This window comes from Cetorhinus maximus, chromosome 5 (genome assembly GCF_964194155.1).
Source record: "Cetorhinus maximus chromosome 5, sCetMax3.hap1.1, whole genome shotgun sequence".
Taxonomy (NCBI): Eukaryota; Metazoa; Chordata; class Chondrichthyes; order Lamniformes; family Cetorhinidae; genus Cetorhinus; species Cetorhinus maximus.
Genome location: NC_135883.1, coordinates 146,835,750 through 146,853,040, shown reverse-complemented (window position 1 = coordinate 146,853,040; position 17,291 = coordinate 146,835,750). Strand labels below are relative to the sequence as shown.

Here is a 17,291-nt window from a genome sequence, read left to right as displayed (position 1 = left end):
GATTGTGAGTAGGGCAAAATTATGGAAATAGTTTGTACGTTGGCAGATAGAGCCACTTGTGATTAGCAAGGGTAGAAGTGATGAGGTGAGGGAGCGCTTGTAAATTGCAGGAGCAAAAAAGCTGGTAGATTTGGGCATGGTAGGGTTTGTGGAAGGTTGGGGGATGGTAATTGGAAAATTAAGTTTAGACATGACAAAAGCATGGATTGAGGGTTTCAGTGGTAGACAAAGGTGAGCACTGTGGAAATAGGCAGACTTGGTGATGGATGCTATTTGTGGTTGAATCTTATTTCTGAGTATCAGGATGCCAAGGATTAGGGTAGTCTGGTACTTGAAGGGAGATGGAAACAGTGGCCAAGCAATAGAGCTTATGGTAGTGCAAAAATGTTGCTTTGTGTTGTCTTGATGTTAATATGGAGGAAGCTGTGACTCATCTGTGTTGGACATGTAGTCTCTCAACACAAAAGTTAGTGATCCCAGTGTTTTGGGAGTGGGGAGAAGCTTTTCTAGGAATTGTAGGCTCAGTTCTTAACAGTTTGAGGATATTGAATTAATGGATACCAATCAGATGACATTTGCCATTTTGCTGCCGCGATCTTCCGGCCCCACTGCAAGTCAATGGACTCCTGGCTGGGGCGCCGCCTCGCCTGTGGCGGGGCTGGAAAACCCCGGCCAATGAGTCCCTTCTGATGCTTTCAGCATTCATTGATTAAACAAAGCTATTCAGAAAAGATGCTAAGTTTAGTCTTGAACTTTTTTTTGGTAATATTTTTGTTCAAGAACTGCAGGTGGTGATGCTCCATTTGATCTAACACTTAAAGCATGGGAAATTAATGGAGAAGTTGAGACATAATATGGTTTGGAGGATATATTAGATTGCTGATACAGGCTAGATTCATGCAAAATAGTGCAAAAAAGCCACCCGTTCTTTTTCCTCTAGTATTTATTAACTTGTAAGGTGTTGAGCTTCAAAGCTACTTCAGAAAGTCTTCCAATCTATACAATTTGAAAAGTTACTGTAAACATTATGTATAACATTTCTCACGTTTATAAAGGCCTTATACTTTTTTAGATTTTAACTTTATAAATTACAAATCACAACACATTAAAGGAAAAGTAACAGAAAATGCAATGATTCTGAAACAAAAAAATGAAAATGCTGGAAATACACAGCAGGTCAGTTTGTATCTGCAGAGAGGGGAAAAAAAAAGTTATGATAAAACTTTTCTGCTTTCGGCTGCTTGTCTGGTAGGCTTTCTTCTTAGTACCACAGAAGTGAGTATACAAATATTCGTAATGCTCTTCTCCAACCCAGATTGTTCTCTTCCTGCCATGTTAATATACAAAAGAACTATAGTGGCTAAACTTTAAAAATGAATACCCCTCTGCTCTGCTCTGTCCACTCTTTTTAATATTACAAATGTAAGTTATACTGTTCATACACATAACTATACACTGCTAATCAATGTCTGTAGCTCTCTTACCTTCTACAAGTTCCACTTCTGGGCACAATAGTGAACTGATTTTAGCACTGGGCTAAGAACCATAAATGGCAATTTATGAACTGGCACCAGAAATTAAATTTCCTCTAATCGCTCTTCCCCAATATACTAACTCTTTTTGTCTTTGGCAAATTTTGATATTGTATCCCCTAAATCAAAATGAAATGTTTGTATGTGTCAGGAACACCTTTCTGTCATTCATGTCTCATTCGTGTGGCCATGCTCTGATCAATACTGTACATCTTGATTTAATCAAAAAAGCGTCTTACGCAGAATCTTATCAAATTCTTTTTGAAATCTATGTGCACAACATCCACAACATTTCCTTTATCTGTACACTCCATTATTCCCTCAAAGGACACTTTGTCAGACGTTAATCACCCTTTACAAGCCCGTACTGGCTGCCTTTAATTAACCCATATTTTTTGAGGTAAGTATTTTATCCCATACAATGACCTCTAGAAGCTTTTGACTGTCTATGTTTGGCTGACTGGTTTATAACATTTAGTTTTATTTTCCTTAATTAAACATCATCCACATTTATCTGAGTTTTGTCTTTGAACCACTTCCAGCTTGAAGAATGAGTCAGGTCTTTGCCAACAGCCAAGACAAACAGTGGCATATCTCTCTGAAAGTGTACAGATTTTCAAAACCTATAATAAAATGACGCATGATCATTGGTAGTAATCAACCATGTTAATGCAATATAACACAATTTTAATTTGTTGCCTAGAATGGGTCATTGGCTCAGTTCCCTTTAGTCCTATTGGATCTTTTGCATTTGAGAGGTGTAATATACTTTCGATTTAGGAATTTTTAAAGTCCTTGAAGCTCTTTTATTGCTTTGTATCTGTATAGGTATATTCAAAGCAAGAATATCTGGAGTTAACTGATAATATAATTTGACTGAAATATCACATTTTAAATGCATGAAAGTGAACTATAGAATGTCATGAAAACTTGCATTTTTCTCTCATTGTCCAGGTGTAATCATTAAGAATCCTTGGGACAAGAATCTTATCAATGAACTTCTGTCAAATCTAGCCAAACCATTGAGTTCCTATGGCACTTTTTTAAATTGGGAGGATAATATGCCTGCCGTCAGACCAAAAATCAACCTTCATTTAGGTAAACACATTTAGTTGGTACCTACTCATGAGTAATTATTTTAGTTTAGTTGTATTTTTGTATGTACCTCTCCAGAGCAAAATGTAGTAGGTGCTACTTTGCATTCCATAGTTTTCCTGTAAGTAGGAGCAACTTTTGTAGTTTGCACACCAGTATATTTCTTTTCTATGCCTTTTTTTCGTGTGGGAAAGGACCTGGGTTTAACTTGCTGTTATTCCCTGATGGCTAAAGCTACAATTTACTTCAGCATTTATTGGCAATTGTCCACATATAAACCTGCTCCAAAGTGTAACTGGTTTTAAAATATTCCAATTAATTTTGTAGCAAATTCTAATTAGGGGAAAACAAATTACAACAAAGATGTTCTAATTTGGTATATTGCTAACCTAACAAAAAGACTTCTACTGAAATAGCTTGGTAGCTGTTTCGTTTCTTGAAAAATGTCATTTAATTAATGACAAAATGTGTTCCTTTCTCAATTATCTTGACTGCTGCAATTGTGGAAAGTGTTACAGTCCCCATGAGGGAAGCATAAACCAAAATAGCCAAAGTTACCAAACGACCCCCAAATGAACAAGGTTTCACTTTTTGTAACTTTGACTTTACGCAAATCAGAGCATGAGCACTTGGCACGTCATAACATTCAAGGCTATGGGCCAAGTGCTGGTAAATGGGATTAGGTAGGTAGGTAAGGTGTTTCTCACGTGTCGGTGCAGACTCAATGGGCCGAAGGATCTCTTCTGCACTGTGTGATTCTGTGATAAATTAACCATGAATTAACAGGCAAATGATGCTTCAAACATAAAGGTAAATTTCACTTTGAAGAGCCGATTAAAGTAAAGACACATTTAATGCAACCTCAAGGGGAGGCGATGGCGTAGTGGTATTGTCACTGGACTAGTAATCCAGGGTAATGCACCGTGGACCCGGATTCAAATCCCATTACGGCAGATAGTGGAATTTCAATTCAATAAAAATCTGGAATTAAAAGTCTAATGATGACCATTGTCGTAAAAACCTATCTGATTCACTAATGTCTTTCAGGGAAGGAAATCTGCCATCCTTACCTGGTCTACGTGTGACTCCAGACCCATGTGGTTGACTCTTAAATGCCCTCTGAATTGGCCTGTCAAGCCACTCAGTTGTATCAAACTGCTACAAATCTCAAAAAAAGGAATGAAACCGGGTGGACCACCGGCATCAACCTAGGCACTGGAAACGACAACGGCAAACTCAGCCCTGTTGAACCTGCAAAGTCCTCCTTACTAACCTCTAGGGGATGGTCCCAAAATTGGGAGAGCTGTCTCTCGGATTAGTCAACCAACAGCCTGACATAGGCATCCTCATGGAATCATACCTTACAGATCAGGTCCTAGACACCACCATCACCATCCCAGCAGCAGAGGTGGCGACACAGTGGTATACAGTCGGGAGGGAATAGCCTCAGCATCGACTCCAGATCCGATGAAGTCATCAAGTCAAACATGGGCAAGGAAACTTTCTATTGATTACCACATACCACCCTCCCTCAGCTGTTGAATTCCCCCCCCCCCCCCCACCCCCCCCTGTTGAACACCACTTGGAGGAAGCACTGAGGGTGGCAAGGGCACAGAATGTACTCTGGGGGACTTCAATGTACATCACCAAGAGTGGCTCAGTAGCAACACTACTGACCGAGCTGGCCGAGTCCTAAAGGACATAGCTGCTAGACTGGGTCTGCAGCAGGTGGTGAGGGAACCAACAAGAGGGAAAAACATACTTGACCTCATCCTCACCAACCTGCCTACCACAGTATCGGTAGGGGTGACCAGCACACAGTTGTTGCGGAGACGAAGTCCCGCCTTCAAATTGAGGATACAATCCAACGTGTTGTGTGGCACTACCACTGTGCTAGAGGGATAGATTTCGAACAGATCTAGTAAATCAAGACTGGGCATTCATGAGGTGCTGTGGGCCATCAGCAGCAGCAGAATTGTACTCAAACACAATCTGTAACTCATGGCCTGGCATATCCCCCACTCTACCATTACCATCAAGCCAGGGGATCAACCCTGTTTCAATGAAGAGTGCAGGAGGGCATGCCAAGAGCAGCACCAGACATAATTAAAAATGAGGTGTCAACCTAGTGAAGCTACAACACAGGACTGCTTGCATGACAAACAGCATAAGCCGCAAGTGATGGACAGAGCTAAGCAATCCCACAACCAATGGATCAGATCTAAGCTCTGCAGTCCTGCCACATCCTGTTGTGAATGGTGGTGAACAATTAAACAATTCGCTGGAGGAGGAAGCTCCACAAATATCCCCATCCTCAACGATGGGGGAGCCCAGCACTACCCCGCAAAAGATAAGGCTGAAGCATTTGCTGCAATCTTCATCCAGAAGTGCTGAGTGGATGATCCATCTCGGCCACCTCCAGAGGTCCCCAGAATCATAGATGCCAGTCTTCAGCCAATTTAATTCACTCCACGTGATATCAAGAAACGGCTGAAGGCACTTGATAGTGCAAAGGCTATGTGCCCTGACAATATTCCGGCGATAGTACTGAAGACTTGCGCTCCAGAACTTGCCACACCCCAAGCCAAGCTGTTCCAGTACAGCTACAACACTGGTATCTACCCGGCTGTGTGGAAAATTGCCGAGGTATGTCCTGTACACAAAACAGGACAAAACCAACCCGGACAATTACCACCCCATCAGTCTACTCTCGATTTTCAGTAAAGTAATGGAAAGGGTCATCAGCAGTGCTATCAAGCGGTACTTCCTTAACAATAACCTGCTCAATGACGTCCAGTTTAGGTTCCGCCAGGGCCACTCAGCTCCTGACCTCACTACTGCCCTGGTTCAAACATGGACAAAAGAGCTGAACTCCTGAGGTGAGGTGAGAGTAACTGCCCTTGACATCAAGGTTGTATTTGACTGAGTGTGGCATCAAGGAGCCCTAGCAAAACTGGAGTCAATGGGAATCGGGGATAACTCTCCACTGGTTGGAGTCATATCTAGTACAAAGGAAGATGGTTGTGGTTGTTGGAGGTCAGTCATCTCAGCACCAGCACATCACTGCAGGAGTTCCTCAGGGCACTGTCCTAGGCATAAACAGCTTCAGCTGCTTTATCAATGACCTTCCTTCCATCATAAGATCAGAAGTGGGGATGGTTGCTGATGATTGCACGATGTTCAGCACTATTCGCAACTCCTATCCAGGCTTGAGCTGACAAGTGGCAAGTAACATTCGTGCCACACAAGTGCCAGGCAATGACCATCTCCAACAAGAGAGAATCTAACCATCACCTCTTGATGTTCAATGCATTACCATCATTGCATTCCCCCACTATCAACATCCTGGGGGTTACCATTGACTAGAAATTGAAGTGGACTAGTTATATAAATACTGTGGCTACAAGAGTAGGTCAGAGGCTAGGAATCCTGTGACAAGTAACTCACTCCCTGACTCCCCAAAGCCTGTCCACCATCTACAAGGCACAAGTCAGGTGTGTGATGGAATACTCCCCACTTGCCTGGATGAGTGCAGCTCCCACAACACTCAAGAAGCTTGATACCGTCCAGGACAAAGCAGCTCTCTTGACCTCTCATGGAGTGAATCAAAAATACTGAAGATTGGCATCTGTGACACTGGGGATCTCGAGGAGGTAAAGATGGATAATCCACTCGCCACTTCTGGTTGAAGATGTTTGCAAATGCTTCAGCCTTGTCTTTTGCACTGATGTGCCAGACTCCCCAATCGTTGAGGATGGGGATATTTGTGGAGCTGCCTCTTCCAGTTAGTTGTTTAATTGTTCACTACCAGTTCATGACTGGATGTGTCAGGACTGAATAGCTTGTATCTGATCCTGTGGTTGTGGGATTGGTTTGCTCTGTCTATCGCATACTGCTTCTGCTTTGGCATGCAAGTAGTCCTGTGTTGTAGCTTCACCAGGTTGACATCTCATTTTTAGGTATGCCTGGTGCTGCTCCTGGCATGCACTCCTCATTGAATGAGGCTTAATCCTGTGGCTTAATGGTGATGGTGGAGTGCAGGATATGCTGGTCCATGACGTTACTGATTGTGGTTGTGTACTGTTGTGCAGCTGCTGATGGCCCTCAGCGCCTCATGGGTGCCCAGGTTTGAGTTGAAATCTGTTCTAAATCCATCCTATTTAGCACGGTGGCAGTGCCGCATAGCACAATGGAGTGTATCCTTAATGTGAAGATGGGACTTCATCTCCACAAGGACTGTGCAGTGAGCACTCCTACCAATACTGTCGTGACAGATGCATCTGCGACAAGTAGATTAGTGAGGATGAGGTCAAGTAGGTTTCTCGCTCTTATTTGTTCCCTCACCTCCTGCTATAGACCCAGTCTAGCAGCTATGTTTTAGGACTCGGCCAGATTGGTCTGTAGTACTGCTACTGAACCACTCTTGGTGATGGATATTGAAGTCCCCCAGAGTACATTCTGTGCCGTTGCAACCCTCAGTGCTTCCTCCAAGTGGTGTTCAACATGGAGGAGTACTGATTCATCTGCAGGAGGCTTCCTTGCCCATATTTGACATAATGCCACGAGAGTTTGTGGGGTCTGGAGTTGAGGTTGAGGATTCCCAGGACAATTCCCTCCTGACTGTATACCAGCTCTGCTGGGCCTGCCATGTTGGTGGGACAGGCCATACGCAGGGATGGTGATGGTGGTGTCTGGGACATTGTCTGTAAGGTATGATTCCATGAGTTTGACTATGTCAGGCTGTTGCTTTATTAGTTTATGGTACGGCTCTCCCAATTTTGACACGAGCCCTGATATGTTAGTAAGAAGGATTTTGCAGGGTCAACAGGGCTGGGTGTGCTGTTGCCATTTCCGGTGCCTAAGTCGATGCTGGGTGGTCTGTCCGGTTTCATTCCTTTTAGACTTAGTAGCAGTTTGAATCAACTGAGTGGCTTGCTAGGCCAGTTTAGAGGGCATTTAAGAGTCAACCACATTGCTGTGGGTCTAGAGTCACATGTAGACCAAACCAAGTGAGGGCAGTAAATTTCCTTCTTTAGAGGACGTTAGTGAACCAGATGGGATTTTACAACAATCAACAATGGTTTTGTGGTTAACAAACTAGCATTTAATTCCTGATTTATTAATTGAATTTAAATTTCGCCAGCTGTCGTGGTGGGATTTGAACCCATGTCCCCAAAACATTATCCTGGGCCTCTGGATTACTATTCCAGTGACATGATCTCTGTGTCACTGCCTCCCCTATTAAAATATTGTGCTGTCAGTTCATTTTCTTCAACCCCTGTAATTAATATAGTTTACTTTAGGGTGCATATTTATGCAACTGGATTATATTAAGTTGCATAATCTTTGCAATTTTTGTAAAATTATCCTTCTCTGTATTTAGGGAATGAAATGTTCCAGGTTGCTTATTTGCTTGGACAGGGGTCCTTTGCTCATGTTTACCAAGCTACAATCCTGGATATGAATAATTTGTCTGATGTGAAAAACCAACAAAAAGTGAGCTTAAAGGTAAGTAAAAGGCTATGAATTTTTGCTAATAGGAACATAGGAACAGGAGTAGCCCATTTGTCCCATTGAGCCTACTCCACCGTTCAACGGATCATGGCTGATCATCTGTCTCCACGCCATTTTTCCCCACTATCACCATACTCCTTGATGTCTTTAGTATCCAGAAATCTGTCGAACACAGTCTTGAACATACTCAATGACTCAGCTTCCACAGCTCTCTGGGGTAGGAAATTCCAATCTTCCCAATCTTAAATGGCCTGCCCTTTATCTCTCCAGGTTCTAGACTCACCGACCAAGGGGAACATCCTATCTGCACCTACCATGTCATGCCCTGTAAGAATTTTGTAAGTTTCAATGAGATCACCTCTTATTCTTTGAAACTCCAGAGAATACAGGCTTAGTTTCCTCGATCTCTCTTCATAAGACAATCCTGCCATCCCAGGGATTAGTCTAGCGAACCTCCATTGTACTGACTCTATGGCAAATAAATTCTTCCTTAGGTAAGGAGACCAAAACTGTACAGAATACTCCAGGTGCGCTCTCACCAAGACTCTGCAGCAAGACATCTTTACTCCTGTGCTCACATCCCCTTGTGATGAAGGCCAACATATAATTTGCCTTCCTAAATATTTTGCTGCCTGCATGCTAGCTCTTAGTGAGAGGGATAAACACTTGTAGCTAAAGGCCCTACAGGTATAGAGAGCATAATTTCAAAGTTTGGAAATGTAGTAAGCAATGAGTAGAATGGTAGAAGACTTCAAGAGGACATAGGCAGATTGGTGAGATGGGCATCATTGGCAGATAAAGTAGTGCATTTGTGAGCAAGAATGAGAGGCAATATAAATGAAATGGTACAATTTTCATGAAAATACAGGAATAGAGAGCCAACATATATTATGTCTTTGATGTGTCAAAATATCACAAACCACTTATAGGTGTGTCATTGAACAAAATTTGACACCAAGCCACATAAGAAAGTAATAGGGAAGATGACCAAAAGCTTGGCCAAAAAGGTAGGTTTTAATGAATGCCTTCGAGTAGTGAGAGAGGTGGGGAGATTTTGGAATGGAATTCCAGAGCTTAGGTTATTGGCAGTTGACTGCACCGCCAACAGTGATGGGTCATTTAAAATTGAGGATATGCATGAGGCTAGAATTAGAGGAGTGCAGACATCTTTGAAGGTTGTAGGACTGGAATAAGTTAGAGTTAGGAGGCAGTGAAACCATGAAGGAATTTAAAAGCAAGGATGTGAACTTGGAGATTCATATACACAAATCTTAAAAGAAGGCAAGAAAAGTTGAGCAGCCTGTTTAAAAAAGCATACAGGATCCTTGCCTTTATACATAAGAGACATGCAGTACAAAAGCAAGAAGTTATCCTGAAGTTTTATATATTGGTGGTTAGGATAGGAGAGGGCACAGAGGAGAATGACTAGAGCCATATCAGGGATAAGGGATTTCAGTTAAGTAGAAAGATTAAAGAAGCTGGGGTTGTTCTCCTTAGACCACAGAGAGAGAGGAAAAGAGAGATACAATAGAGATGTTCAAAATTGAGAAGTTTTGACAGAGTAAATAAGGAATGACAGTTTCCATCATAGTTTTAAGATGATTGGCAAAAAAACTAGAGGAGAGATGAGAATATATTTTAGTTGTTTTGATCTGGAATACACTACCTGAAAGGGTGGCAGAAACAGGTGCAATACTAACTCTCAAAAGAAACTTGATAAGTACTTGGAAAGAAAAAAAAATACAAGGTATGAGGAAGGAACAGAGGAGTGGAACTAATTGGATAGCTCATACAAATAGCTGGCAGAGACATGATGGATCAAATGGCCTTCTTCTGTGGTGTATGATTTTATAATAACAGTTTGATATGTAATACTGGAGAACTGCTGGAGCCTTTGGAGCTGCACCCCAAAAAGTTTTTGGCTTTCAGGTGAAGATAATAGATTGAAGTAAAAAAAAGTATATGTTTGGAAAATTAATACTTTTTTTTTAAATTGTGAATTGAATCTTGTGATGTGACAAAGTATTTTTTTTATTGTTCTCCAGGTTCAAAAAACATCTAATCCCTGGGAATTCTACATAAGTACTCAACTAAATGAGAGATTGAAGCCCAGGTTTTATAATCTCTACAACAATGTCTACTCTGGACACTACTTTAAGAATGGCAGTATTTTGGTTGGAGAGCTATACAGTTTTGGAACTTTGCTGGTATTTGTTTTACTCAACAATTTGTTTTACAGACATTTCAATATATGCAGCATGTTTGAATTGAAAAAAAAAATTGTGACGATGACTTGAATTCTACATTAGGCATGTGACATTGAGTAAGCCCTGAAATATATACTATTCAGCTTACTGAAACATCTTGAGACACTGATTGCACCATTAGTTACCGGCTGAGACTGCTAGTCTATTTGATTTACATCAATTCTACAAAGAGAACCCACAGTTCTATGAAACGTATGTCGGTATGTTTTTCAAAAAAAAAATCAAACAGGAAAGCAAGGAGATAAATCTTAAATATATCTACTGGGCCCCATCCACATTGAGTATTCGAATTCACAGTAGACCTTGTTGACATCTACTTTGGCAATTCTAGTCATAAAAGTAGGAATTCTCATCTGAATTTATCCAAAACCCCCTATGTTTCCAACTATTTTTTTTTCCCTTTCCCAGCTTCAATGTAAATCTTAAGAATGGGCATGGTGAATTTTGCTGCATTAGCTCCTGTATCTGACTCCTATAGTATTTCCTACCTGGACTAAATATGGGAGAGCCTTTTGTAGAGAGTTAAGCTCCATCCTATCAGAAAATCAATCTAACAATTTGATAGTTGATGGTTAGGCTGTATTGGCATTTTGCTTTGCTTAAGGCAATACTGGAACTGGTCACTGACATTGCTGAATTTGATGTTCACATCAATTGAATAACTAAAAGTTAACTTTTCACTGAAATGATGCACTTTAGTTAGACTTCATAAGAAGAATGCAATTTTGCTATATTTACAGGATACTCGAGTTGAGACAAGTGTTCTGTCCAGTAAATTATTATGGAGCTTATTGAATACTACTTTAAACTCAAACTCTTGCATCTTTCGGCCTCGTTCTATGGATTCCACTATGCAAGTTCCTATTGGTTCAGTAATGATATTCTAGCCATACAGGTCAAACTGTACACCAGGGTATATGACTTTTTAAAATTATTTGTTCGTTCATGGGATGTAGGCATCACTGGCAAACCCAGCATTTATTACTCATCTTGAATTGAGCTGTTGGTGGTGAGGAGGCAGTGCGTTTAACTGCTGCAGTTCATATGCTGAAGGTAGTTTCATAGTACTTTTAAGTAGGGAGTTCCAGGATTTTGACCCAGCGACAATGAAGTAAGGGCAGAAGCCTGGGGCAGAGGTGAGTATGGTGGTCATTACCAAGGAGAAGGTGCTAGGAGAACTGAAAGGTCTGAAGGTGGATAAATCACCTGGACCAGATGGATTACACCCGACCTGAAGGAGATAGCTGAACGGATAGTGGAGGCGTTAGTGGTGATCTTTCAAGAATCACTCGAGTCAGGGAGGATCCCAGAGGACTGGAAAATCACTAATGTAACCCCCCGTTTAAGAAGGGAGTGAGGCAAAAGACAGGAAATTACAGGCCGATTAGCCTGACCTCAGTTGTTGGTAAGATTTTAGAGTCCATTATTAAGGATGAGATTTCAGAACACTTGGAAGTGCATGGTAAAATAGGGCAAAGTCAGCATGGTTTCATCAAGGGGAGGTCATGCCTGACAAATCTGTTAGAATTCTCTGAGGAGGTAACGAGTAGGTTAGACAAAGGAGAGCCAATGGATGTTATCTACTTGACTTCCAGAAGGCCTTTGACAAGGTGCCGCACAGGAGGCTGCTCAGTAAGATAAGAGCCCATGGTGTTAGAGGCAAGGTACTAGCATGGATAGAAGATTGGCTGTCTGGCAGGAGGCAGAGAGTGGGGATAAGGGGGTCCTTCTCAGGATGGTGGCCAGTGACTAGTGGAGTTCTGCAGGGGTCTGTGTTGGGACCACAACTTTTCACTTTATACATTAATGATCTAGATGAAGGAACTGAGGGCATCCTGGCTAAGTTTGCAGATGATACAAAGATAGGTGGAGGGACAGGTAGTATTGAGGAGGCGGGGAGGCTGCAGAAGGATTTGGACAGGTTAGGAGAATGGGCAAAGAAGTGGCAGATGGAATACAACGTGGGGAAGTGTGAGGTCATGCACTTTGGTAGGAAGAATAGAGGCATAGACTATTTTCTAAGTGGGGAGAGAATTCAGAAATCTGGAGTGAAAAGGGACTTGGGAGTCCTAGTCCAGGATTCTCTTAAGGTTAACTTGCAGGTTGAGTCGGTAGTTAGGAAGGCAAATGCAATGTTGACATTTATTTTGAGAAGACTAGAATATAAAAGCAGGGATGTGCTGCTGAGGCTTTATAAGGCTCTGGTCAGACCACATTTAGAATATTGTGAGCAATTTTGGGCCCCGTATCTCAGGAAGGATGTTCTGGCCCTGGAGAGGGTCCAGAGGAGGTTCATGAGAACGATCCCAGGAATGAAAGGCTTAACATATGAGGAACGTTTGAGGACTCTAGGTCTATACTCGATGGAGTTTAGAAGGATGAGGAGGGGATCTGATTGAAACTTACAGAATACTGAAAGGCCTGGATAGAGTGGACGTGGGGAAGATGTTTCCATTAGTAGGAGAGACTAGGACCCGAGGGCACAGCTTCAAAGTAAAGGGAAGACCTTTTAGAACGGAGATGAGGAGAAACTTCTTTAGCCAGAGAGTGGTGAATCTATGGAATTCATTGCCACGGAGGGCTGTGGAGGCCAGGTCATTGAGTGTACTTAAGACTGAGATAGATAGGTTCTTGATTGGTAAGGGGATCAAAGGTTATGGGGAGAAGGCAGGAGAATGGGGTTGAGAAACTTATCAGCCATGATTGAATGGCGGAGCAGACTCGATGGGCCGAACGGCCTAATTTCTGCTCCTATGTCTTATGGTCTTATAATATATTTCCCAAGTCAGTATGGTATGTGACTTCCAGATGTGGGGGCAATAGGAGAGGGACTGAATGCTTAAGAGAGTGGACAGGGTATCATTCAAGTGTGCTGCTTTGTTTCGGATGGTGCCAAGCTTCTTGAGTAGGGTTGGAGCTGCACTAATCCAGGCCAGTGGAAAGTATTTCATCACACTTTTGATTTGTGCCTTGTAGATAGTGGAAAGGCTTCAGGGTGGCAGAAGGTGAGTTGTTTGCCACATAATCCAACCTGCTGTTTGTAACCAGAGCATTTGTGTGGTTGATAAAGTTGTTTCTGGCCTCCCCCCACCCCCATTCCAGGAAGTTGATGGTGGGGGATTCAATAGTGGTGAGACCATTGAATATCAAGGGGATGTAGTTAGACTCTGTCTTTTGTTGGAGATGTTTATTGCCTGCCAATTGTGTGGCATGAATGTTGCTTCTTGCTCCTCAGTGCAAGCCTGAATGCCACAATCATTGTGGCAAGCTTGCTGCAAGCAGGCATGGACTGCTTCACTATCTGAGGAGTTGCAAGTGAACTGAACACTCTGCATTCAGCAGCGAACATCACCACTTCTGACCTTGGGATAGAGGGAAGGTCATTGATGAGGCAGCTAATGACGGTTGATCAGGACACTATCCCGAGGAACTCCTGAAACTATTTCCTAGAGATGAGAAGATTAGTTTCCAAAAATCATCATCCTTTGTGTTAAGTATGAATCCAGCCAGTGAAGAATTTTCACCTTGATTCCCATTGACTTCAATTTTACTATGGCTACTTGGTGCCACAGTCTTGTGTGCTACCTTGATGTAAGGGCAATCACACTTGCCATTCCTTTTGAATGTAGTTCCTTGATCCATATTTGGAGTAAGGTTGTAATGAGGTCTGGAATTGAGTGGTCCTGGCAAAACCCAAACTGCATTAGTGAGCAGGTTACGGGTAAGTAAGTGCCAAGTGCCACTTGATAGCACTGTCATTACTTTGCTGATGATTGGGAGTATACTTATGGGTCAATAATTGGCTGGATTGTATTTGTAGTGCTTTTTGTGTACAGGACATAGCAGGGCAATTTTCCACTTTGTTGATTGATGCCTGGATTGTAACTGTACTGGAACAGCATGGCTTGGGGCGCAGCTCTCTCCGCAGCACAAGTTGTCAGCACCATAGCAGGAATGTTTTGGGGTTTTTTTTACAAGTTTTAGCCTTTACAATCTTGTCCTATCATTTGGAGTGAATCAAACTGTGAGAGAACTGGCACATGTGATGGTGGGAATCTCGGGGAAGAGAGAGTAATTTTGTACATGCCAAGCTGAGCATTTTGAACTTAAGTCCAAACTTTTAAATATCTCCTTTTTGCTAGATACAACATAGTTGAGAGGCAATTTAGAGAAGGTTCACTAGGCTGATTTCTGGGATGGAGGGCTTGCCGTATGCAAAAAGATTGAGCAGGTTGGATCTATACTCATTGGAATTTTGAAGAATTATCTTATTAAAACATATGAAGATCCTTACGAGGCTTGACAGGGTAGATGTTGAGAGGATGTTTCGCCTTGTGACGTAATCTAGAACTAGAGGGCACAGTTTCAAAATAAGGGGCAGGAGTAGGGCACTTGGTCCTTTGAGCCTGCTCCGCCATTCAATAAGATCATGGCTGGTCTGATTGTAACCTCAACTCCACACTCTGTCTACCCTTGATAATCTTAGATCCTTGACAAGCAAGGGAGTCAATCTACCTCTGCCTTAAAAATAGCCAAAGACTGTACTTCCAACGCCTTTTGAGGAAGAGAGTTCCAAAGACACTCAGCCCTCTGAGAAAATTTTTTTCCCCTCATCTCTGTCCTAAATGGGTGGCCCCTTATTTTTGATTGGCGGAGCAGGGACGGAATGCCCACTCCTGCTCCTATTCCTTATGTTTTTGTTTTGTAGTTACTTTGCAGGACTGCAGAAAGGTCTAAAAGGTATTCCAGACATTTCTCCTAAAATACTACATGTTGTTTACATGTCACTACCTTTTTGCACTAGCAATGTTACTTCTGTGCCAATGGGATATCCTTGCTCAAACCTGAAAGGTACGGGGTGGGTGAGGATAATCAGCTACTTTTGAGAAGGCTATTACACATCCATCAATACATCCCATTCATCATTACAGCCACAGTGGGTGTGTGTGACCATGTTGTTGCTGATATGAGACTGCTGAGGAATGATATTGCTTCAAGTGACGTAACCTCCCAAGATAAGACAACAATAAGGGATTTTATTATAATGTGGACTTAACCTGCAAACATGCAGCTTTGATCTAGGAAAACCTGCTTGAAGTTAGATGAGCTAAAGCATTAATTCCTGTGCTTTGACCTTTTCTTAGTATAGCCCTGCTTTCTATTTAGCTTCCTTCCTTATAAAGATAAGTTCACGAAAGCTATCCAGAAAGAGACCATTGGAGATGATTTAGATAATTGTACCTGTTTACCCAGTGCACTTCAATCTTATGAATTTCCTTCTTGTTTGATTGTGCTTTCTGACTGACCAGATAGCATGGAGTTAGATGTCATCAGCAGTGGTGCTGATTGTTGTGACCAGAGTATTAATGATCTAGACTTTGACTCCTGCTGGCACATTGGCAAGGTGAAGCTTAACGCTTCCAGAACTCTGTTTTTACACTGGAGAAGCACTAATGCAGTGTGGTGCCAGCTCTAATATGGATTATCCAAATGCCTTATGAAAGCTTATTTAACATTAAGGTAGAGGTTATTAAAGCTAATTTTCCAGCATTGATAGGAAGATGGTAAAAGAACAGCAGTTGTTAATTAATTTTCAGATTACAGATGTCATTAGTGCATGCTCCAGAATCCGTGTTAGGGCTATTTATATGATCTGGACTAGGATATACAGACACTATCAAACTTTGCAAATACAATAAGAATATGACTAATTGTGGAAAAGACATAGCAACTTCAGAAGGACAGTTTAGCAGATTGAGCATCCATATGTGAGAGGAAATGTAATGTGGAAAAGAAATTAAGTTTTGGGAGAAGAATACATCGGTACATATACAATTGTATAAAACTAAAAAATAGAGCAGAGAGACTTAGTTCAGATACACAAATCATTAAAGATGGGAGGATAAGTTGATGAAGCTGTTTAAGAAATGGCAGAGTACAAAAGAAATGCATGTTAAAACTGAACAAATTATTGATTAAAATAAAAACAGAAAATGCTGGAATTACTCAGCAGGTCTGGCAGCTTCTGTGGAGAGAGAAACAAATTTAATGTCTCAGGTTGTGACCTTTGATCAGAACTAGAAATTATTGATTAAGTCTAATTTTGGATGCTTTATCTTAGTCAGAATGTCAGGACCATGGGTTGCGCGCTGAAGCGATTCACTTAGATAATATAGGGATGAGAGATGTTGGCTATGAGGAGAGGTGAGAAACTAGAATTTATTTATTGGAACGAGAAAAGCATAGGTGGTCAAAATTCAGGTAAACTATTTCCCCTGATCCGAACCATTGACCAGATGAGAAATTTATAGTAAAAGAATCATGAGTTGTTTTCATGGACGATTAAGATATGGATTGTTCCAGTCGAAGCAGAATGCACCGCAGCTTTAAGAAGAAACGTCATAAAGGGCATTGGGAATGGGACCAAGAGGCAGTTCTTTCAAAGGGGTAGAACTGACATTATGGACACTATATGGTCTCATTCTATGCTGTAATCTTCTATAATTGTAAATGTGCAACTGTTCACCTAAACAATACTTTAAATTTCTATGATTTAGTCTTAGGGGCAGTTGTTAATCTAAGACTTCCTCTGAATGGTATATTGCACCTTTGCTCAGAGTGCTCCTCTGTCATGAGGAAAAGGAGCTATATCCATGAGTGGCATTTGGAGCTACTGACCATAGTATGGATATTATGAAATGTGCTACCTTTGAGAAATGAATGCCTTTGTATGGGGTGCAAGAAAGACAAAAGGGTATGTTTCAGAGATCAGGCAGGGGAGGGGGGTATAACTATTCACTCTTAAAAAGGCTACCCCCCATAACTTTCTCTTGAACATGTAGAAATGAACCTTTCTTTGAAAACCACTAGTAAAATTCAATAT

General features: G+C 41.7%; 1 protein-coding gene across 1 annotated transcript in view; it reads left to right on the top strand.

Moving 5' to 3' along the window:
- bub1 (BUB1 mitotic checkpoint serine/threonine kinase) overlaps positions 1 to 17,291 on the top strand; it is a 69,931-nt gene that overhangs the window by 44,099 nt on the left and 8,541 nt on the right. The window contains exons 19-21 of the mRNA XM_078542640.1: positions 2,487 to 2,630; positions 8,011 to 8,135; positions 10,187 to 10,348. Of these exons, the coding sequence (XP_078398766.1) occupies positions 2,487 to 2,630; positions 8,011 to 8,135; positions 10,187 to 10,348 (431 nt within the window). The remainder of the gene's footprint in view (positions 1 to 2,486; positions 2,631 to 8,010; positions 8,136 to 10,186; positions 10,349 to 17,291) is intronic.